This window comes from Nyctereutes procyonoides, unplaced genomic scaffold, assembly GCF_905146905.1.
Source record: "Nyctereutes procyonoides isolate TBG_1078 unplaced genomic scaffold, NYPRO_anot_genome, whole genome shotgun sequence".
Classification (NCBI taxonomy): Eukaryota; Metazoa; Chordata; class Mammalia; order Carnivora; family Canidae; genus Nyctereutes; species Nyctereutes procyonoides.
Window position 1 is genome coordinate 29,424 of NW_026574997.1, and position 24,755 is coordinate 54,178.

General features: G+C 40.5%; 1 protein-coding gene and 1 pseudogene across 3 annotated transcripts; both read left to right on the forward strand.

The window, feature by feature from the left end:
- Positions 1-641: 641 nt before the first annotated feature.
- Positions 642-24,003, forward strand: LOC129513423 (centrosomal protein of 55 kDa-like). 3 transcript variants are annotated; one of them, XR_008665254.1, is made up of 9 exons: positions 642-1,168; positions 3,005-3,199; positions 5,045-5,320; positions 8,910-8,978; positions 16,894-17,044; positions 18,760-19,073; positions 20,375-20,446; positions 22,758-23,629; positions 23,820-24,003. XR_008665254.1 is itself a non-coding variant. In XM_055331376.1 (8 exons), the coding sequence occupies exons 2-8, from the start codon at positions 3,017-3,019 to the stop codon at positions 22,959-22,961; spliced, it is 1,269 nt and encodes a 422-aa protein (XP_055187351.1). In that variant the 5' UTR covers positions 642-1,168; positions 3,005-3,016; the 3' UTR covers positions 22,962-23,781. The 3 variants fall into 3 exon arrangements, 2 of the variants coding, with proteins under 2 accessions (XP_055187351.1, XP_055187481.1); XM_055331376.1 differs by lacking the exon at positions 23,820-24,003 and having other exon boundaries at positions 22,758-23,781; XM_055331506.1 differs by lacking the exons at positions 5,045-5,320; positions 23,820-24,003 and having other exon boundaries at positions 22,758-23,781.
- LOC129513517 (V-type proton ATPase subunit E 1-like) lies at positions 6,370-7,148 on the forward strand (annotated as a pseudogene).
- Positions 24,004-24,755: the final 752 nt, after the last annotated feature.

Here is a 24,755-nt window from a genome sequence, read left to right on the forward strand (position 1 = left end):
ACCCGGACTGCAGGCGGCGCCAAACCGCGGCGCCACCGGGGCTGCCCGGGGCTGCCCACGCTTAACCTCTCTCTTTTAGACCAAGCATAATCTCACCAGAGACTTAATAAAAGGATACAGTAGCAAAACATCCTAGAAAAGCAGGGTCGCATACCAGTTAACCCCAGATTAGGGCTGCGTTTAGCTCCCGACTGCCTCTTACCGGATGTGTGATGTTAAATAAGTTCTTTCACCTCTCTGAGCCTCGGTTTCCTGACCTGTAAGGTAAGGCGAATAATATTTACCCTATAGAATGGATATAAGACTTAAACTGGAGAATCTATGTTAAGTGCTCGCCATTTAGTAAGCGCTCAGTTGGAGTTAGCCATTCTTACACAGAAAGCAACAAACCCCTATGTAACTTACATACAACGGAGGAGAATCTTACGCAAAAAGCAACAAACCCCTATGTAACTTACATACAACGGATGACAAGCCGCGTAGAGAACTTTAAGGAATTTTTTTCAACATACGAAGATAACGTTTGGTCCCTGCTTCCAAGGAGCTCACATTTCTTTTGTTTTTTTTTTTTTAATTTTTTATTTATTTATAATAGTCACACACAGAGAGAGAGAGAGAGAGGCAGAGACAGAAGCAGGCTCCATGCACCGGGAGCCCGACGTGGGATCCGATCCCGGGTCTCCAGGATCGCGCCCTGGGCCAAAGGCAGGCGCCAAACCGCTGCGCCTCCCAGGGACCCCCTCTCGGCTCCTTATACGGGAACACAGAGCCCGAGGTCTGAGCGCTCCGAAGAGCCCAGAGACAGCCCCAGAAGAGGACCACCCACCGGAGGGCAGGAGCTCCCCGCCGGAGTCCCGCCTCTGCTCCCGCCCCCTCGGACCCGCCTCCGTTCCACCTCGCTTCCAGGTTCCAGCCCCGCCCCTCGGAGGCCGCAGCCAATCGGAGGGCCGCGAGCCCGCCCCCGCGCGTGCCGCGCCCCCTTCCCGCCGGCCACGCCCCCTTCCCGCCGGCAGTGACGTGCCCCGCCCCGCAGCCGCGGGATTCAAACTCCCGGAAGCGGAAGCGGAAGCGGCAGCGGCAGCGGCAGCGGGAGGACCCGGCTTCGCCTCAGGTGCTGGCCATTAAAGCGTCACTGTGTACGTCCGCAGCCCGGTCTCTGCCCGCCCAGGTATGTGTCCCCCTTCCCGGGCCTCACTTCTTGCCCGGCACCGGGTTGGGAGTGTCACCGCCGTGGGTGTGTCCATCCTTCCCTTCAGCTTTGCGGTGCGTAGGTGCGTAGGTGCCTATCATCCTCCCCCCCACCCCCCTTTTTGTTTCTCGTGGCGCGGAGAGGCCACGTGACTTGGCCAGGGTCTGCGGGGAGGACCGCGTGCGGGGTCGCAAGCACCTTCGTGCCTGTTCCACAAACATCTTCATTTCACAAGTGAGGAAGTGCCTTCTTTTGCGGATTTTCTCTGCCCACGTAGCTCTTACGTGAGGTGCGCCACCTCGTACATTACAGGTTCTAATATATTTTGAGTGCATGCATGGTCTTGTGTTCCTTTAACTTCCTCAGTTACCACCATTACTTTATCTTGGGATCCATAAGGTGGAAAATGGTTTTTTTAAATTTTTATTTATTTATGATAGAGAGAGAGAGAGAGGCAGAGACACAGGCAGAGGGAGAAGCAGGCTCCACGCACCGGGAGCCCGACGTGGGATCCGATCCCGGGTCTCCAGGATCGCGCCCTGGGCCAAAGGCAGGCGCCAAACCGCTGCGCCACCCAGGGATCCCGGAAAATGGTTTTTGATCTCTCTAATTAAAGTTACTTTCATTATATGCACAGTATGTTTCACTATATGTGTTGCCCCTGGAGTTGATACTATACACTTCTTCGAAACTGTTACCTAATATTCTTAGCAGATTCTGAGCTTCTCCTTCCTTAATTTGGCCTCTTATCCTTGATTCTTGAATATTGTGTCTCTTTTTCCTAAATATCCTGTCTTGGATTCTTCTTGCTTCTGCTTACTCTAGTCTCTCAGGTAGCTGCCTGTTTACATAGATTTGAACAGGACATATCACTATGTTAGTTAATGACATTTCAGTGCCTATGTTCTCAGAATTATATCATTTACCGCAAGCATTTTATTCCTGGGTAAGATATGTCTGTGATCTCTTTCATTCAGCCTTCATTTAATGGTTTAAGTATTGATCCCTTTTTTTTTAAGTTTTTTTTTTTTTTATTTACGATAGTCATACAGAGAGAGAGGGGGGCAGAGACACAGGCAGAGGGAGAAGCAGGCTCCATGCACCGGGAGCCCGATATGGGATTCGATCCTGGGTCTCCAGGATCGTGCCCTGCGCCAAAGGCAGGCGCCAAACCGCTCTGCCACCCAGGGATCCCCTGATCCCTTTTTTAAAATGAAACTTTCTCATTGAAGCAGGACATACATACAGAATCCTCCCCAAAACATAAGCATCCAAGTTGACATATTTTTGGATTTTTTTATTTTAATACCAGTATGATTAACATTGTTATATTAGTTTCAGGTGTACAATATGGTGATTCACTAATTCTGTGCATTACTGTGTATGTCAAGATAAGTTGACATGTTTTTAAAAGGTGAATTCTCCCCATGTATCTACCACACAGATTAAAAAATAGATATTGATACCACCAAGCCAGAAGCCTTTCCCAGTCTCTTTCTCATACCCCACTGGTTTGGCTGTGTCACTTCTATTGAGATAGAAACTTCTATTTAGCAAAAGGTTACAAGCCTGAGATTTGTCCTTTTAATTTTTTTTTATGATAGTCACACAGAGAGAGAGAGAGAGGCAGGGACACAGGCAGAGGGAGAAGCAGGCTCCATGCTTCAGGAGCCCGACGTGGGATTCGATCCCGGATCTCCAGGATCGCGCCCTGGGCCAAAGGCAGGCGCCAAACCGCTGCGCCACCCAGGGATCCCGAGATTTGTCCTTTTAAACTTAGACTCATAAAATATAATTGTATTTTCATTTTTACAGATAGTTTCAGAAATGTCTTCCAGAAGTCCCAAAGATTTCATTAAAAGTAAATGGGGATCAAAGCCTAGTAACTCCAAATCAGAAACTGCATTAGAAAAATTGAAGGGAGAAATTTCAGCCTTAAAAACATCAGTGGATGAAATTACAAGTGGAAAAGGAAAGTTGACTGATAAAGACAGACACAGACTTTTGGAGGTGAGTGGCCTTATAAATGTTTTTCAATTGTAATAAACTTTGCTGTAGGAGATAAAGTATTTTCCCAATAATGATATAATTTAGTGTTTCTGTTCATTCACTAAATGGAAAAAGTCAAATCTGATAATTTCAAAGTGTTCAACAGAGTTCAGATTTTAACATGAGTGTTTAAAAATCCATTTTATCATGTATATTGGCTGCTTTCCAAGTAATCTTTGTTTTCAGATTTTTTGAGGTAAAACCATTACATGTATTGGCATTTTGCATTCTGTTAAACTATATTTCAGGTTCTCTAATTTACAGTTTGTTATGGCATAATCAATAAAGCAGCTAGGAACATATTAGAACTGGGAGATTTTAAATTTTTAATCATTTAATTTTATTTTGCAACAGTTCTCTTATTATTCATAGTTAGAAAATAAATGACCTGTATTAAACAGTATCATTGGATTTCTTTAAATTTTATTTTATAGGCACATCATAAAACCAAATGATTTATTATTCTTTTAACAACACATACTTATTCAAGCATTGAGAAATGATCTATCACTAATTCTTAGACATAAAGATTATTTTGCAGTCTGGTGATGGAATCTAATAGCTTCCCTGAGAGATCTCTTTCCAGTTCTTTCCATCTTTGACAAGCACTGGTTGTCAAAACTTTGTTCCTTTATAATCAATTGAAATTAAACCTCCTGTAACTTCTCCCCATTTGTTCTAATTGTATGTATTACAGGCACAGAACAAGTCATTTTTTATCCATATGAAAACTTCTCAGATATTTGATGGAATCTTCCTTCCTTTTACTTTTCTGTAGACCAACCCCATACTCTTCAGCTTTTCTAGCATCTTATAATCCTGGTTACTTTCCTGAGCACCTTGTGATGCTTGTGATGTTTTCACATTCCTTGAACAATATTGGTGTGTGTGCTGTGCACTGTGGCAAACATGAGTTGAAATGGCACTGTTATTTCCACTAATCTGGATGCTGTACCCTCCAAAAGCCTAAAATTATATGGGCTTTTTTTTTTAACTGTATCATACTACTGCCTTATCTTAGGCTTGAGGCAACTAAAGTCCCCACATCATTTTCACAGGATCAACTAACTCAGTTTCCCCATTTTATATTTATTTGAACAACTGCTTCTCCCCTCCACCTCCATGCAACTTTGTAGTTTTATGGTGGTTTTGCCGTCTTAGCATGTAAAGTCAGTCTCTTAACTTTTTTGGGCTCCCCAGAGTTGCTCTCTGCCTTATGTCAGCAGCAGTTTAACAAGCATGCCTTCTTTATCTTTTAAATCCTTGAAAATGTGAACACTCCTTTGAAGATCATCTTTTAGAGTTGGTACCAAATCATTTATTAACAAAAAACAAGTTAACGAATGCATTTTTATCCAGTTGTAGCATTCTGTAATTTTTAAGTTCTGTTGCTTCGAGTTCATTAATGAGCGTACATCTATCTCTTGTATGGCTTACTTTTAGCCTTTCAGATGATTAGAACTGGTATTACAGAAGGATGATTATCAGATACTGATGTGAGAGCCAGCTTTTCTTTAGCTTTCTCTTACCATTCTTGACAGAGTTGGTTTCTCTTTTCTGTGTATGTGTCCCATTCATTTTATATATATCTTAAGTACGGCACTTAGTGTATCGCAGTAATTTATCAGTTTACCTCTCTCTGAGCTCTCTGAGCATAGGACCTCGGCTTCATTTTCTTTTTGGCCCTGGTATCTAGTATAATGCTGACTTGATGTATAATAAACTCTTCATAAATGCTTGTTGTATGTTGCTTATTTTCATGTTTGACCTGGCTTTGTTCTAAGATTCTTCTTAGTTTATATCTAGAAAATTCAAGTCCTAGAAGCTGAGATGGAGAAGAATGCATATCACCTCACAGAGAAAGACAAAGAAATACAGAGACTCAGAGAGCAGCTGAAAGTCAAGTATAATAATACTGCATTGCTTGAACAGCTGGAGGAGAAGATAAAGGAAGGCAAAAGGAGGGAACAGCTGTTGAAATCCTTGTCTGAAGAGACAGATGTATTGAAAAAACAGTTGTCTGCTACAACTGCAAGGCTTGCTGAACTTGAAAGCAAAGCCAGTACACTCCGCTTATCACAGGTACTCATCGTTTCTTTAAACTCAGATTTTTTTTCCCTTTCTGATACAATTTTTAATTCTTGTGAAGAATGGGTTTGTTCAAACACACTTGTCAAATGATGAAACAATATAGTATACTAACAAGCTATTTTTTATTTATAGCCTGGTACCCTCTCTATAAGCAAAAAGTAGTTAATATGGCTCCCTCCACTCCCCAGATCATTTTTTTTTTGTGCAAAGGAATATTCAGAATACAGAATCTACTGTGTATCTACAACATCCAAGGTTTTCTAGGGTTTTTTTTTTCCTGTAGTTCCTATCATAAAGACAGTAGCCTTCATTTTGTTATTTTCAGATTTGAGATACACAATTATAATATCCGGTATGCTTTTTCGAGCTACAAGTGCTTTTTCTCCCTCCTCCTCTGTTTTAAAGTTACTAGTGAGAACAAGGCTTTGTAGGTAGGCAGATCTGAGTTCAGATTTTGGTTCTACCACTTGCTAGTTGAGTGAACAAATTCCTTAACCTTTCTAGCTTTTAGAGACAATGCTAGAATTCACCAGACCCTTCTTCTAAACCTCAGTTTCCACACTGTTAAAATCAAGATAAGAATATTGGAGATTAAAATAGGTGACGGAGGTAGAGAGGTGTAAAAAAATAGAGAAATAATCCTGGAGATTAAATGTGGTGATATATGTAAATCCCCTAGCATGGTGCTTGGCATATAGTAAGTGCTCAAGAAATGATTTCTTATTGATTAGATCTTTGATTCTTTTGCAAATTTGAACATTTAGATAATACTAATAGTATTATTACCACCTATAGAAGAAAATCTGTAGCTTTCAGATATACCTCAATGTCGATAAGGGTCTTTGCACTTTTTCTCCTATTCAGAATAGTCAGAGTGATAGGGCCTATACCATTTACATGTACTGTCATAGATGGGCAATTGAGTACTTTTACAGGTGAATTCAAAAAGGATATGTTGATAAACCAAAGGAAGCCGATACCTCTGCAGGATTTTCTTTTCCTGCTTTCTACCGCCACCTTCCAGGCTAAGCTTAAGCCAGTGGCCTGCCGGCCTAGCACAGCTTTCCCCATGGCCCTCAGCGATGCCGATGTGCAGAAGCAGATTAAGCATATGATGGCTTTTATCGAACAAGAAGCCAACGAGAAAGCAGAGGAAATAGATGCGAAGGCAGAGGAAGAGTTCAACATTGAGAAAGGTCGTCTTGTGCAAACCCAAAGACTGAAGATTACGGAATACTATGATAAGAAAGAAAAACAGATTGAGCAGCAGAAGAAAATTCAGATGTCTAATTTGATGAATCAAGCAAGGCTCAAGGTCCTCAGAGCAAGAGATGACCTTATTACAGACCTGCTAAATGAAGCAAAACAGACTCAGCAAAGTGGGAAAAGATACAACCAGAGTCCAAGTACTGCTGGATGGACTGGTCCTCCAGGGTTTGTACCAATTGTTGGAGCCCCAAATGATTGTTCGTTGCAAGAAACAGAGCCTTTCGCTCTGGTAAAGGCTGCAGTGCAAAAGGTGATTCCTATGTACAAAATTGCCACCAAAAAAGATGTTGATGTCCAAATTGATCAGGAATCCTACCTGCTTGAGGAAATAGCTGGTGAAGTGGAGATCTATAATGGGGATTGTAAAATAAAGGTTTCCAATACTCTAGAAAGCTGACTGGACCTTATAGCCCAGCAGATGATGCCAGAAGTACGGGGAGCCTTATTTGGTGCAAATGGCAACAGGAAGTTTTTGAACTAAACCTTTGGGAGGGGTAGAGTTCATCCACTGTTCTCCTGCTGTGGCGTGGAAGTTTCTGATATTTGAAGAAACGGGGGTATCTGTGTGGCTTCCTCTTCTCTGTTCTCATAGTCTGTATTTGTCAGTGGATACTCTGTGTAGCTAATTCCCTATCCTAATTGTTAAAAATAGAAAGTTTGACTTCATGTAATCAGGAAAGCTCCTCCTTAGCTTATCTAAAAGTAGCACAACTTTCGTCGGCTTCTGTAGTGTGAGGGTGAGGGTATCATGGTGGTCACAGGAGCTTCACCAAGTCTCCGCTCTTCCTCCAGTCCTCTGCTTCTAGTTCTTGAGCCTAGAGGTGATGTGTACCGTGTTCTCTGACATGAAGTCTTTGCTCTTAGGCTTAAAGTGCATGGGGGCCATGCATGCCTCCCAGCAGTAGTCGCTTCACTGCTAACCTGTTTGGGCCTAGAAGTGTTCCTCATCTGTAAATGTGATTTAAAGCCTAAGCGGTGAATATGTCTTATTTATTAAAACAAAAGGTTTAAAAAACAAAAAAACAAAGAGGATATGTTTTTGTAGAGAATTTTCACACAGCTAAAATTCATGAAAATTATAGATCCAAAGTGATCACCTAAAACTTTTCCTTAAAGCTCAAGAATTAGTTTCTCCACTTTTAAATATGGACACACAAATTCTGGTAGAAATGATGACTCTAAAAAATGTATTCTTATAACAATCATATTATAAGGTTATTGATTTCTATGTTAGTCGGCCTGCTTTGATTCTGTAACAACCTACGAATCTTAGGGTCTCATAAAACAGATGTTCATTTTCCGCCCATGTCACGGCCTTGTGCAGGTGGGAGTGGAAGAGGCTTTGCTCTGCAGAATCACTCAGATCCAGGTTCCTTCCTTTTAGTGGCTCCCCAGCCTTGCACCAGATCCTCTGTGTACAGTTGTAAGCTAGAGGGAACGTGTGGAGCATGAAGGGAGGGTTTGGGGACCAGGCCTAGCATTGGCATATGTCACTTCTGCCCCCATTCCGTCAGACAGAATTTGGTCTCATGGCCTCACTAACTGCAGGGAAGGCTGGGAAATATAGTCCACAGTGTACCCAGAGGAAAAGGAAAAGGTTTTGGTGAATTGCCTCTGTCCTAGTTTTTACCAGGACGACTAAATTGAGGGGGAGAAAGGGCTACTGGGGTGAGCTAAGAACCTTTGGAGAAAAATATTTTGTGATTTATTGCCAGTGTTCACACAAGTCTGCTTCCTTAAAGGTGTTAAAAGACTGAAATATAGCTTGTTAGGAGTTTTGTTGGTTAGCCTGGATACCTATCCATCCAACCATCCAACCACTTTTTTCCCCTCTGTGTGAAAATTAAAAAAAAAAAGAAAGAAAGAAATTTTGAATTTTGTCTTGGGTTCCATATAATCTGTATGGACTAATACTAATTAATACTAATACAAATATAATTCTAGAAAACAACTTTTATCTTTTATTTGACAATTTAATATTTTCCAGATTTCATTTAAACAGCCTACTTGTTTAGTTTTGTCTCATTGTGGTGAAAACCACTGGGCAATTCTTAGGCACTGAGATGCGCTGGTGATCCAGATGACCTCAGAAATCAAATTAGGTATGAAATCTCAGGGCTTCCACTCTGCTGAGGAAGCTTCCAGATCTTCCTTCTCCTCTGGTACCTGTCACCTGGCATGATGGTTCATCAGCATGTACTAGATGTGGATTTTGAGATGTCCTTGTGAAGTATTCTCTGTTATTATAGAACCAAATATGGTGAGGAAACTTGTTAAATTTTTTATATTAACTAATATTGGTTTATTTCAGACTATGGCTACAAGCTGCTTCAACTCATCAATGAATAATATTCATGAAATGGAAATACAGCTGAAAGATGTAAGCTCATTTTCCTTTTATTTATTTTTATTTATTTACTTTTTAAGGCTTTTATTTATTTAAGAGAGAGAGCACGAGAAGGAGCAGAGAGAGAGACACCAGAAGACGCCATGCTCAGTGCAGAGCCCAGCACGGGGCTTGATCTCATGACTCTGAGATCATGACCTGAGCTGAACTCAAGAGTCAGATGCTTAACTGACTGAGCCATTGAGGCGCCCCTCATTTTCCTTCTATTAAGTTATGGGAAGAGAGGATTAATTAATTCGTTCTTAAATTTCATGGAAATTGACAGCATTGATGCTGTGACTTGAAAATAGTCTGTTGAGGAGAAAAGAACTGAATGGTTTGAGATCATCTCCCTATGTTACTACCTTTAGGTCTCTTTCTAGGCATTCAAGAGGGCCAGTTCCTCTAGTCCTAGTCTCTTTAGGCAAGAAAGCCCTAGAACACACCCAAATACCTCAACAATGTTCCTTCTTCACCTAAATCTAGTTTGCCCAGTTATTATATTATGTTGTAATTTCACTTATAATTTTTTCTTTTTATTTATCCATGCAAGATGTATTTATTCATTTGAAACTCTTCCCTTGGAATCCGGATTTGCTTTTGTAGTTTGAAAAGGAAACACATTCTCTGTATACTCAGTACTTTTCTGTAGAATTTGAGATAAGGTTTTCTAGATATATGGTAAGGCTATATTACTTCAAACTTATGTGTTATATAGATTGGTGTGTTTCATTGTGAATTGAATTAATTGAGGACATAGGATTATTATTCACTGTATTTTTTCAAGTTTTAGTCTCAGATACACAATGTAGAAAATTCTTGAGTTAATTATTAGGCCAGTAGGTAGGTATTTTGATTCCAGAAATATTACTGGCAAGTCTACTCTTCTCTAAGTTTCTCTTAAGATTCCTATTTTCTTTCATCTTGCAAGTGTACCTTGAGGTCTATTTGATCTTCCAAAGAATTTAAATCTGAGTGTCTGGATCGCAGGGTCCTATAGTACCTTATCAAAGTAACTCACCTACAGGTAACTAAGATAAAGAAGAAACATACTTTTTAAAGATCTATCAAAATAAGTTCCTTGTGTCATATGTTATACGACCTTTATTGTTCCATGTATGTCAATACCTACCAGCTGCACAGATGTACAGATGTATGAATGATTTATGTGCACACCTCCTACTTCCCCTTTACTTGCTCCAGCCATGCTGGCTTTCTAACTACTCCTTCGATACACTACCTTTTCTCTCTGCTCTGCCTGGCACACCGTTTCCCCAGATATCATCATGACCTCCCTTACCTTATCAGATAATATTCAATTGTCACTTTCTTGGGTGGGAGGGGTGGGGTGGGGCCAGGGCCAGAGGGTTACCTAGCCACCTTTTCTAAAATTCTAGCTCCCAGACAATTCCTATTACCTTTCCCTGCTTCTGTAACTTTTCCTCTCATCGCATATTACTGTTAAACTTACAATATATTTCACTCACGTATTGTTTTTATTATGTAAGTCTTACACTGGTATATGTTTTATGAGGGGAGGATTTCCATGTTTTTTTCACTGCTATATGCCCAGTGTCTAGAACATTTCAATTTTATTAGTACCTGAAAATATATGCTATTGTCTTAAACATACACGTAACTTTTAGGCTTCTTGGTATCAACTGCTTCAAATATCAGTTAAAGTTATTTTTAGATAATGACAATTCTTTGTATGAAAATAACTTTGAAATGTTATACATGGATACCCAACCTTTTTGTTCTCTTTTATCTTCCTGGCTTACTTAAGGATCATATTGTGCTCCTCTGCTCTGTTTACCTTAGAAAGGATTTCAGATAAGTGGAGTAAAATTTAACCCAACTCACCATCCAATGGTCTAGCCTGAGCAAGGCCTCCCAGACTCTCCTGTGCATATGAGACTAGGGGATCTTCATAAAACACAAATTCTGATTTCATTGGTTAGGGTAGGGTCCGAGATCCCACGTTTCCAATAAGCTCTCAGCTCTGCTGTATTAACTTACACATTTGAGGAGCAAGAGATGATTTAGCTCTGGTTGTCTCTGAGCCCAGGGGCAGACTAGGAAGCAGGGAAAGTAACCTGTCACTCCTCTGAGCACAGGGCTCACATTATTCTGCTTTGAGAGCTCAGTAGTTCCAGTCCTTTGCCCTTCCTCCAGGTTCCCACAAAGCTTCTTGGATCACTTTGCCCACCTATTTTAAGAATCAGTATTCGTTATGCTGAAAAAAGCCCTAAAAACCCATGTTCACCTTTCTTAATGCCTAACTGTATCATTCCTCAGTGACCATTTAGGTCTGGCTGACATTTTGAAATAATTACATGGAGTTCATACTGTAAACATTGTAGTGTCATTGACTTGCAAACCAAATAGCTAAGAGGAAGCTGAAGTAGGCATTTCTTGCTCTGAATTTTAAAAATCTGATTTTTAAACAATTTAAGGAAGGTAAATAACGATTATTAATTTTTATTTGGAAAAAATTCAAGGGATCCCTGGGTGGCGCAGCGGTTTAGCGCCTGCCTTTGGCCCAGGGCGCGATCCTGGAGACCCGGGATCGAATCCCACATCAGGCTCCCGGTGCATGGAGCCTGCTTCTCCCTCTGCCTGTGTCTCTGCCCCTCTCTCTCTCTCTCTCTCTCTCTCTCTATCATAAATAAATAAAAAAAAATTTAAAAAAAGGAAAAAATTCAAATTTACAGGAAAGTTACAAGAATAAAAATGGTAAGTAGAACACCCATATACTCTACCAAAATTCAAACATTGTTAATGTTTTGCTTCATTTTATATATCTCTTCAATCCCCACCCAGACCCCCCAGAACATAAATTTTTTTCCCGAACCTTTTAAGAGTGAGTCGCATGTATTACAGCCCCTTAAACCTATATACTTAAATATATATTCCTCAGAACAAGGATGTCTTCTTACATGTCTACAGTACAGATAGCAACTTAATTTTTTTTAAGATTTTATTTATTTGATAGAGGGAGAGAGAGCAAACAAGTGGGGGTGGGGGTAGGAGCAGAGGGAGAAGCAGATTCCCCACTGAGTGAGGAGCCCTACTCAGCTCTCAGTCCCAGGACCCTGGGATCATGACCTGAGCCGATAGCAGGCACATAATTACAGCTTTGTCAGTTGACTCGCTTTTTTTATTCCTCCAGTATAGACTAACATTGTAACCTATGTTAGAGTTTTTGCTCAGGAAACATAAAATGGATCCCTGTGAAGCCTGAGGAAGAGCTTCAGTAGCATTCACTTTTGCCTACTTGTGTTCCATATTTTTTTTTCTGTTCCATATTTTTATTGATAATTTGAGTGGAAATGTTAAATGCATGCCTTATAAATGTATAGAGGGCACAAAGCTGGAAGAGATGATAATGCAATGATGACTCCAAAGATGCAAAACTAATATAAACATTTATTGATAGCCATCAAGTCCATTTATTATTGATACTATTTAGAGAAGAAAGCAAATGCAGAAGACAGTGAGGCCTGGAGGAAAGAAACATTGACTACTTTACTACTTTACCGCCATCACCTGGTCTTTTAGAATATTGCCCCTCAAATCTTCAAGATCAGTTCTGTTTCTCATACTTAAGTGATGTATGGACAGGTTCCTTTAAAAGAAAATTTTCGGGGCACCTGGGTGGCTCAGTCCATTAAGCATCTGGCTTCAGCTCTGGTCTTGATCTCAGGATCATGGGATCCAGCCCCGCATTGAACTCCCTGCTCAGCAGGGAGTCTGCTACTCCCCTTCCCTTTGCCCCTTTTCCCTGCTCCTGCTCTCCCTCTTGCTCTTGTGCTCTCTCTCAAATAAATAAATCTTAAAAAAGGAGAAAATTTTCAGCACCATCCAACGTTGACTTGAATTATATATATTGAAATGTTTCTTGGGGCACCTGGGTGACTCAGTGGTTGAGCATCTGCCTTTGGCTCAGGTTGTGATCCCCAGGTCCTGGGATCAAGTCCTGTATCAGGCTCCCCACAGGGAGCCTGTTTCTCCATCTGCCTATGTTTCTGCCTCTCTCCTGTGTCTCTTATGAATAAATGAAGTCTTTAAAAAACTGTTTCTTAAATAAAGTTGGACAGATTTAAAATTTGATATACAATTAGGTATTTTTAGCATCAGACACATGATTTATAAAGATTTGGTTATATGCATGCTTTTTGAATCCTACAACACTACCTCTTTTGGCAGCTAAATTTGAGTATTTAATACAGAGTGAATGTACATTATCTCCGCTTTCCAAATCTACTCTTAAACTCTGTGAGGAGGACTCATGTTATAACTGCCTGACAGGTACCAAGAGAAAAGTGTGTGGTCAAGTGACTGGAGGACCTTGGACTAAGTCTTTGATTCCAGAAGCTGCCTCTGTCATCCTAATCCATTTCTTAGTTCTGCAGAGAGCAGACACTGAAATTCTTTAAGCCCCATGCCTACATGCTCATGAGTTTGTAGGATGCTCATGGAAAGAGCCTAGTAAAGGTTAGAAGAACTCTCTAGACTGAGGAGTTTTTATATAGAAAGATCTTTTCAGACTTGAAGCTCAGCTGTTTTATATCTTTAAAAGATAGAAATTCTTACTCTAAAAGAAGACGCCTTAGTATACAACTGAAAATGTCCAGTGTGTTCCTTTCTGCTTTTCCCATCTCACCCCCTGAGGTGAGATGCCAGCTCATAGGAGAGAGGAGCTACTCCTTTTTCAGTGTATTTACAACAAATGCAGGGTGATTGAAAAAGAATTGAACATTTTTGAAAGTGTTTCAGTATGTATGTTTTACTTCAGTCTGCTTTGATCATGCAACTTTTTTGTCAAGAACTTTGTGCCATCTTTTTTGGCACCCCTGAAGGATATAAAATTATACGTCCTGGCTGCCACTTCAACCACTGATAATAATAGATTTCAACAGGTCTGAGTGAATTATGACACAAAGGGTGCATAGTATACACTTGTTAAAATCATAGAAATAGCTATGGTAGTTCCATTATAAAGGGGTTTGAAATTCATTTTCATATATTCCTTAGTTAATGAGAAATAGCTTTTTGAGAGTGTTTGATTCTTTTTAAATCATTTTTTTTATTTATTTATGATAGTCACACACACACACACACACAGAGAGAGAGAGAGGCAGAGACACAGGCAGAGGGAGAAGCAGGCTCCATGCACTGGGAGCCCGACGTGGGATTCGATCCCGGGTCTCCAGGATCGCGCCCTGGGCCAAAGGCAGGCGCTAAACCGCTGCGCCACCCAGGGATCCCTCTTTTTAAATCATTTTGAATGGATTATTCTAGTATGTATAAGGAACTACTAGATTTTTTCATGACGTTTCCTCCCCTGAATACCCAAACTTCAGTTTGGGGCTAAAAGGCTTGTGTGGGTGCTTGCCAATTCTGGCAACCATTGTTTCTCTGCTCCATGTTGTTACCATCGTTCACATTTATTAGGCAGCTACTTGCCATGGAAGCATCGAACGTATAAATGGAACTATACAAAATCTAAACAAGCCTGGGCCAGCTGTCCAGGGGCCATGATCTAGTTCAGATAAGAACTATCATCAGAACACAATCAAGGTCATTAGTATAAGATGCCAAATAAATTGAATGGACATTAAAATCACTGTTGGCTTACAAAGGAGAGGGAGCTTGGTGAGGGCACTTATGGCAAGGAGGCCTGAAAGACAACCCTGGACGCACTGGAACTTGATGAAATGGTGGGATTTAAATGGGCACGTGATATAGGAAGGAGTTCTAGGGCATTCTGGGCAAGAGGGTCTGTATAGCTATGTGGACAGCAAGGTGGCAGCGGAGACCAGAAATGGCTAGGCTGTAACCTGAAGAGATAGGAAGAGGCAGTTTATGGGCCATTTTAATGTTAGCCTAAGGGAACATAGCTTCAGTTTTAGCAAGTGGTGTCATGAAGCTCTCAAAAACTCTGTTACTAATTAAATGATTTAGCACTTAGGGGAACCAAGGGAGAGGTTGAACTGAACTTATTAAGAGTTGTTTTTCCTCCCAAAGTAGAATGATCATTGTATTAATTAACCTAAAGTTTTTGGTGATAGTCTGTGTCTCCTCTCACTCTCTTAATGGGGGAATCACCTTCCAACTGAGGGTCTGCATTGTTGAGCAAAAAATGGACACATCTTTTTCTTTTTTCTTTTAATCCAAAAGCAGGGTTTACCAAGATCCAACAGTCAATCGTTGCTCAAGACAAATCATAGCATGGGTGCCAGGGGCAGAGGACTCAGTACAGATGAGCTTGGCTATCATGAAGGGGTATTCATGTCACTATGTAGGCCTCCTTCTGGGATGTTTCATCCATACTTTACATATGTGACATGAGGTTAGGATGTATATGGACGCGCTACACAAATAACCGTTGAGATTTACTTGCCCAGCCTCTCAGAAACAAAGAACAAGAAAAGAACAGTCTCATCTTCTTAGATTGAACTTCCAGGTTAGAAAGAAGACTTATAATCTCATTGCATGGTGGTGCAGTATAAGAATTTCTAGGCTTTTCCGCCCAGAATCAGCAGACGAATTGTCTATTTTGCTAGCTTTAACTTGAATCTGTGCCCCACTTTCAGTAACAAAACTAAGGGAAGGGGGGAGGGTAGTGTGCAGTTGCTGGGGATACGGGGCTGTCCTGGCAGACTCCTTTGGCTTTGCCTTTCACTGCATTTCCAGGGATCAACTGGTTAAGAACAATGAGAGTTAGAGGATATATGAATTTGTCCTGGTTGATAATAATACACCACCTCATAAATCTACACACCTTTGTCCATATATGCCACCTTGCTTTATCCACTAAAGTTAATGTAGCTTCTTATGTGAGGATTTGCCAGTGTCTTACCACAGATCAGGTGGTATCAGGTTTTTAGACTTAGGCTAGGCGGCCAACCAAGTAAGGCTATCAGAGCATGTCTAGTTTCTTGAAGGAAAGAACCAAAATGAAAAACTGTTAGCAGTAACAGTAAACTAATGTTAGCAGTAAAAGTAAAGTGAATCAGTTTCTCTGTTATCTGCTAACTTAAATAAACACTGCCTACTTTATTAATATTATGCCATCATCCGGATGATTTCTGGAGTACATATTATACACAAAGCCAGGAATACTTCCAGAGGAGCATGGTCTGCCACTTCAAGAAACTTACTATTTAAAAGACAAAGTAACCACAGATTAAAAAGCTGAAGATGTTTGGCAAAAAAATTTTTATTTTATTTATTTATTATTTGTTTGGTAAAACGACTTTTAAAAATATGTAGACATATATATATATAACAACCGAGTTCATAAGCCCCTTTGCAAATCAAGTGAGTGATCCCAGTGTGGGATTTTTACTTGAGTCCTAAGAGGATGAAAATTGGTGATAAAGAGGGGGCAGGGGCTCCTTAGGTGTGATTCTCTGAGAGGCAGCCACAAGGTGGAGTTTGGAGTTCAGGTTATTGGGCAACAGCATCTGTAACGGAGAAGGAAAGTGGCTGGACTGGGCGGGAGCACCAGCCCACCAGGCCGCAGGCCCGTGTCTCTCTCCACATGGAGAGCTCCTGAGCAGAGTTGTGTGTTGGGTGGAAATCTCTGGAGCAGGGGCTCTACCTCTGCCACAGAGGTGTTCTAATTTACATGGACAGACACAAAGCAAGTTGTGTATAGAACAAATGAACTTGACCCCCTGGAAACATGACTTCACCATGGTGTTAGGTGCTCTGAAGGACCTTGACGTCAGAATGGATCTCCGGGTTTCAGACCATGTGGTGGTGGTCTAGAGTTCTATTTGACCCACAAGAATTTCTTTGTACTAGGAAAGGCTACATCACTGGGGCTCCCTTACCCTTTTGAAGATTTTGGGTTTTTTTTTAATTTTATTAATGATTGGCTTTCATTTTTTTTTTTGAGGCTCTGGAGAAAAATCAGCAGTGGCTTGTGTATGATCAACAACGGGAGGTCTATGTAAAAGGACTTTTAGCCAAGATCTTTGAGTTGGAACAGAAACTGGAAACAGCTGCTCATTCATGCCCACAGCAGACAAAAAAGGCTGAATCAGAAGGTACTGGTATAAAAATGTTCTTTTGGGGTAGGCTTGCCTGCCATTTTCCAAAAGGAGAGATTTGTCAAATTTAGATTTTTATAAATATGTTAGAAAGTGAATTAAGCAAGTCTTATAACTCTGAAGTAAGAAAGACTATGTTAGCAAGTTTGTTTTCTCATTGTTTTCTGATCAAAGGGACCAGAGGCACAGGGTGATGGATCTCTGACAGTTCTAAAGGCACATTAAATTTTCTCCTTCCTATGTGTCCTTCCCCACTTTCACAGATCTTCTCCAACTTCATTTCCCCCACAGTTGGCCTCCTCACTGATCATGTTTTTACTTTGCTTCCTTTCATGTATTGGTCAGTCCCAGAAGAAAGAATACATCTTATAGATGATTCTTCAGTCCTTTGAATCTCCCACAGAATTGAAATGAAGGCTCCTAGGGAGTATGCAACCTTTTTTCCAAGGGCTTTGCAGCTTCCCTGGCTTTGAGTTTCACAAGAACCCTAAGAGGTGGGGCAAGAGGGGTCATTATTCTCATTTTACAGATGGGGAAATAGGTCCAGCAGTTCTAGCTTATAAACTAAGAAAAGAAGAGAAACCTCCCATGCAAAGCACTTGTTAAAAACTGATAGCCCTAACGGGACTGAAGCTTTGAATTATATAAAGAGAAGGCTAAAGAAAGGCAGGCAAGGCTCATAATCTTGGAGCTTCACATTTGAAAATTTTATTTTATTTTATTTTATTTAAGATTTTATTTATTCATTCATGATAGTCACAGAGAGAGAGAGAGGCAGAGACATAGGCAGAGGGAGAAGCAGGCTCCATGCAGGGAGCCCGACGTGGGACTCGATCCCGGGTCTCCAGGATCGTGCCCTGGGCCAAAGGCAGGCACCAAACCGCTGTGCCACCCAGGGATCCCCAGATTTGAAAATTTTAAATGAAGCTAATGCTAAAAAAGAAAATATAGGGGAGGCTCTGTGGCTCAGTGTCTGCCTTTGGCTCAGGTCATGATCCTGGGGTCCTGGGATCAAGCCCCATGTCAGGCTCCATGCTCAGGGGGCAGCCTGCTTCTCCCTCAGCTGCTCCCCTTGCTTGTGTTCGCTCATTCTCTCTCTTATCAAATAAATAACTAGAAATTTTTTTAAAAAGGAAAATATAAAAGAATTGGGGGCAAAGTTACTTTACTACAATGCTTTTATAAGTTTATTACACATAAAAGGAATATTTTAGTGGTGGGCTAAGTCTAATTTTTCTTTCTTTGGCAATATAGGTTTTTCTGTCTGTATGTGTTTTATCAAAGTGATATGAACTCTTGTTAAAGTAATTTAATAGAAGTATAGGAAGGTCTGCCCACCCTTCCCTTCCCATTCCAATCGCTCTTTCTTCCTCCTATGAGAGCAATTGCTTTCAGCATTTTTGTTTTTAATTTTGGTAATTATATATATATGAACAGTGAGTTTATATCTCTACTTGTTGATTTATCTTCTTTACATTATTACTTTATCTTCCCATAGAACAGCTATGTTACTGTTTCCACTTCTTCTATTTGTTAGTTTTACTTCAAAAAATGTACCTGAACTTCTTTTTCTCGTTCTGTCGAATATCAACCCTATCTCTTGACTCTTCATTTCATAAGATCTTATTTATAGAAATGTGTTTAGTTTTAACTTCTCAGGGAAATTATCTATTATATAAAAAGTGTGTTGTGCCACAATGTGTTTGTCATAGATTTTCTTCAAGAAGAAAAGCAAAAATACTACAACCATCTCTTGGCAAATGCAAAAAGAGACCTCGAGGTTGAACGACAGACCATAACTCAGTTGAATTTTGAACTTAGTGAATTTCAAAGAAAATATGAAGAAACCCAAAAAGAAGTTCAAGATTTAAATCAACTGTTGTCTTCACAAAGAAAGGCAGATGTACAACATCTGGAAGACGATAGGCATAAAACAGAGAAAATACAAAGGCTCAAGGAAGAGTATGATATTACTAGGGAAAAACTTGAAGAGGAGAAGAAGAGATCTGAAGAGCTCTTTTCTCAGGTGAGCCTAACCAGTAAGACTATCCATGATCCAGAATTCGAAATTGTCATTGTACTCATCCAGTGTCAGGGACTATTTTAACTACGAGGGAACCAGCAAGGAACAAAACAAGTTCCTGCCCTACTATGGGATTCTTTAGAGTGGAAACAGACCCTAAACAAGTACCTTCATAACCAAGTAAAAAAAAAGCAGGGCAATATGATGCAGAGAGACTGGAGGCCTGAGATGGTACTGAGACAAAGGTCTTTGGGTAAGAAGGAACCAGTAAGGTGAGCAATGGGGAATTCCCTGTGGAGGAACTCAGGTGTACAACGCAGTTGGTGAGAGGGAGGCAGGTGTGTGCCAGAAGTCAGAAGGTGTGAAGCAAAGGGGAACTGATGCTGGTTCCCAGTCTGGCACCTTGATCATGGTGATGCTGTGCTCAAGTTAATTCACACAAATCTTCCATGTTCTCGTTCTACTCCCCACCTTCTGCCAGGATGTCTGTGTCGGTGACATTAGAGTTACTAAGTTAGGATGATTAGAATTGACAAGTACTTTGGCAGAAACCATTCATTTAAGTCTTACTCGGCAGCATGGAATAACGGAAAAAACATGATCTGGGATCCATACTTGGTCTCTAGTTCAGGATGTGCCGCCTTAGGAAAATCAGCTGCCTTCCCAGACTTGCAGGTCATTGGTGTGTCAAATTAATCACAACAATCTCTTTTTGCTTCATAAGGGCTTTTGTGAAGGTCAGCTGAGAGAATGTGAAAGGTCTTTGTAAAGTCAAGGGCTGGGTAGAAGTTAGTTATTGCTATTATTAGAATACGAAGTAATTTTTTAAAATCATCCAAAAGTTGAGCGAGGGATTAAAAAAAAGTCTGTGACATTTGCCTTCTTAGTCTTTACCACCTAGCTTCTGCCTACAGGTGCATACAGTGATATTTACAAAAGATTAAGCAAAAATGGTTGAGAATTCTATTGCACACCTCTGCGGACCAGGAGGGCAAGGCATGGCCAGCTTTGTTATCCAACTCAGAAATATTAGCAGATGTCAGTACTTCAAGAGAGTAGGTGTGTGTGCTGTAGAGTTTGGTGCTGTTCACCGCCATGCAGTCTGTGCCCCAGGGAACTCTCAGCCAGGGTGGTTCTGCTCAGCTGCTTTATAGATTGCCATCAAACAAGCAGCTGCAGTGACTCAGCGCGACAAGCAGGTGTTGTCCCAGATAGAGATGTGAGACTGGTGAGCTTCTCATGCACCCCAGGTCACGCAACAGAAGATCAGCTATGACGGTGTTGGCTCTGTTTACATCTGACAGGTCCAGTTCCTTTACACGTCTCTGTTAAAGCATCAAGAAGAACAAACAAGGATAGTTCTGCTGGAACAACAGGTACTTATTGGGGTTGCTTCTAAATTCACCTTAATTTGTTAGGAAATGGAATATTTCCTCATGTTTATTCTGTGAAGAACCATTTGAAAGTCATGAAAAGAATTTTTTTTTTTAGAGAGAGCATGGGGTGGGTGGGGAGGGGCAGTGGGAGAGAGAGAAAGAGAGAGAGAGAGAGAGAGAGAGAGAGAGAGAGAGAGAATATCTTACTAAGCAGACTCCATGCCCAGCATGGAGCCCATTGTGGGGCTCAATCTCTCAAACTGAGATCATGACCAGAGTCAAAGTCAAGAGTCAGACGCTTAAGTGACTGAGCCCACCCAGGCACCCCTGAAAAATGTTTTTAATAAACTTTAACAACCAAAAAAATTAAGTGACTATCTGACTTATCTTGCCATATATTTCTGTCTTTAAGCTAAACCAGATTCTCTGAACTGGGATGGCAATTGTTTTGACAGGGTGATGTTGGCCTTAGCAAATTTTATTCTTCCCCACATGGCTCCCATAGTCCCTATTCTAGCCTAGCAGGGTCTCCCCATGAGGGCTACTGTATAACTTCAAGCAGATCTCAGAGAGGTACCATTTATTCTCAGAACAGAGACCAGAGGTTTTTAGTGTATTCCAAACTGAGGAATAGCCATCTCTTTCCCTTCTTCCCCTTCCCCACAAACAGGGGAGGGGGATGGGGAGGAGAAATTCCAGTCAACTTCCTGAGCTCCTCCTCACTCACCTATACCTCCAGCATTTGCTTTGCTCCTTGAATAAACCAAAGCCTCAACCGTAAGCTTCATTTATCAACATCTTATTGTACTCAGATGAATTCTTGCTGAGAGGCACAAATGCTTGCCTCTTGTGCCATGAAAAACATTTATACATCTAGTCCAGAGAACCGGACAGTGTCTATTAAGCCGTAATTGTCTTGTCCTGGGCATTTGTTCCAGATGCATGCCATGTACTTTAGACTTTGAAAATGAAAAACTTGACCGTCAGAATATGCAGCACCAACTGCATGTAATTCTTAAGGAGCCCCAAAAAGCAAGAAATCAAATAACACAGTTGGAATCCTTGCTGAGTTTGGAATGGTTCAACTAAAACTTCTTTTCTTCTTTCTCTTGCTGCTGTTTTTCCATTTATTTATCAAACCAGTTCCCAAACCAGGAGGATACAGCTTAAGAATGGCTGTTTCTCAAATCAGTAGGCAAAAGAACCCCTGCTTCATCTGAAGCAGCTGCCTTTTAGCATCAACCCAGAGCGCTAGGAAGAGGGACATGATGGGCCTCAGCATCATGACGCTGAGTGGTGCCTGGATCTTCTCCGCCCCAGCACAGGATTCTAGAGGCACTACACAGGGGCTGCCCTGGGGGCCGTGGGGAAAGGGAGCGCACTTGTAAATCCTCAACGGAAACTGTGTTTTTCTATTTAAAAAGAAAAATGCCATTTTTAGTGATAATAGACTGTTCCTGTTAATACACTGTTTTAAGCATATTAAATTAAGCACATTTTGTGGGTTACCTTTGAACACATAATCTTTTAAAACATAAGCCTTTTAAATGATTTCTTCTATGAAGAAGTGATTTTTGACTTATTATTTGCATCTTACTAATAAGCTTTTGGGATCTGTGTTTGCGTGTTATGTCCCATTGGCCCGTATTTTATACGTGATCGTAGTACTACAGAATATTTGCAGATGGTGAAATGTTACAAATAGACTTCCTCAGTTTTTGAAAGAGAAAAAAGCAATTGTTAAAATCATTTGTAGCTTCTTTATGAGTAAAAGACAATATGCTTTGACTCTAGTAAGTCATTGGTTTTGAGGATTTATAATATTTGAAATTGAAATTTATAACTCATTCTGTTACTATTTTTCAAAGTATAGGAAACTGGAGGGTATACAAAAGAGCCCATAATTTTCCTGTGCTTTTTTTCTTTGTGTCCCTGCTGTCCGTCATCTTTAGACTGTGCTATAAAATACTCATTTTTAAGCTTTATCGACTATTCTGAGTTCCTTAGGGAGAAAAAAACATGAAAAAGGAAAGTCACAAACATTTTATACAGTATTTTCATCATTTCTGTGTGTAACCTGTTTGATCAACATTAAAATTTTTTGCTATTCTTGATTCTACATTGTTTTTATTGCTGAACTTGCTGCTTTTTTAGAAAACTAGCAAGTTCGGCCAGCCTTGCACACAAGTCTACCTTTACATTTGGCTCTAAGTATTTTAATAGAACCTATCCATGTAAACCCCCAAGCCTAGTACTACTTCTTGGGTAATTCGGGTAATTTCTAACCACCTCATATATATTTATTTTTCAGAAGCAGCTTCTGGAGCTTGCCCTCCTCACAGAGCCATTAGTCACTTTCCAAGGAGAGTCTGAAAACAGAGTAAAAGTCGCCTCACCAAAAACTCCCACTGCTGCGCTAAATGAAAGCCTGGTGGAATGTCCCACGTGCGATATACAGTACCCTGCCACAGAACATCGAGATCTACTTGTCCACGTTGAATACTGTTCCAATTAGCAATATAAGTATTCTTTGTTTTTGTGTCAAAAGATTCAATACTGTATCTTATGTTAGCTTATGGATATTTTGAATTACTTATTTCACCGCTTACATAAGAAACTGCCTCTCTACCTTCAGAGACTCTGGTACAGGAGTGAATCATTGTATTTTTTTGGCTGCTTTGCATTTTCCTTGGCAGATTTACCTCCCTGAGATCGTTCATCTTCAGGCTTCAGTGATGCAATGTGTGAGCTGAGGCAGCTGACATTTTGCACTGTTAAAGTACTTGATGAAGAAAAGATAGTTCAGGTTATTGCTCACGGGTTAAATTTGTTGCACCAACAAGCAAATATTTTATGTTTTGTAGGTTTTTAAAAACCAGAGATAACTAACCAAGGATCTTAACTATGTTGGCTTTTGTTACCCAAGCCTCATAAACGTACAATTCCGATTTTCATGGCATTGTTATACTTTCTATATTTTTTCCTTTCTATTACAAGGCGGTTATTAGAAAAGTTGGAAATTTTCTTGACCTTTTTTGCTGCTTACTGTTGAAACCTAGCTGTGTTCTAAGCACAAAGCAGATTCTGCTTAAGAAATACTCAGTGGACACATAATGTTCTCTTTCATACTAACTGACTGTAACTTTAAGTTGAATTTTGTTACCACATGTTGGTCATTTAAAGGTGTTATAATGGGGGATCCCTGGGTGGCACAGCGGTTTGGCGTCTGCCTTTGGCCCGGGGCGCGATCCTGGAGACCCGGGATCGAGTCCCACGTCGGGCTCCTGGTGCGTGGAGCCTGCTTCTCCCTCTGCCTGTGTCTCTGCCTCTCTCTCTCTGTGACTATCATAAATAAATAAAAATTTAAAAAAAGGTGTTATAATGAATTTTAGCAAAACCATCTAGCCCTCTCATTTGATTGGCAGGCATTTTATTTATTTATTTTTGGCACTCTTAAAGTTGGGCAGTGTAATGAGCAGATATTTGCTTATCCGAATATATATTTTTATACATCTGTGTGTAAACCCCCAATTTTTTTTTTATTCAAGTTTTCTAAAATGCTGAACACTGGGCTACTGTTAGTAATATAAAGGAGAAAAGAATAAAATTATTTAATAAGTTTTAATATGCCTAGTGTTTATGTACATAGGTAAGTATTCTCAGATTTCTCTCCTGAGAGGTGTGCCAAAACAATGGATTCACTTATAGTGTAAACCGATAAGGTAGTTAAGGATCCATTGGAACCCCAAACCACATTAGGCTGTGAAAGGTTAAGCAGGATCCCCACAATCATTTAAAAAAGAAGCGTATACATTCTTGGGGGTTTCAAACTCCCAAGTCAACTCCAAAGCCATTCTTCTCTCTACCCTGCCAGAAAACCCTTGTGAATTCTCCAAACTCAATATACTTAAGTGATAATATAACCAGAGTAATGGAATGTTCCTTGAGTCAGAGAGGACCCAACTGATGTTCCCATCCCTCTGGTCTGAGAAGTTGTTGTGTCTTGTCGAACCCCTACTCCACCTGTTCCATGGATCCCTGCTATGCGAGTTCTCCAGCATCTCTAATCTCATTCTCCAAACACCTAACCTATTAAATACCAACTACCTGCAAGTCCCTGGCCTAGGTATTAGTGACACGGTTATAATAAAATGCAGCCCCATCTTCACCATCTAGCAGAGGAGGCCAATATCTAACAGATAAGTATAATACATAGTAGGAGGTGCTATAATCAAGGTATATGGAGGGTACAGAAACTGCCTTATTCTAATAAATACTGGAGGTCTTCCTCTTATAGACATCATGATGA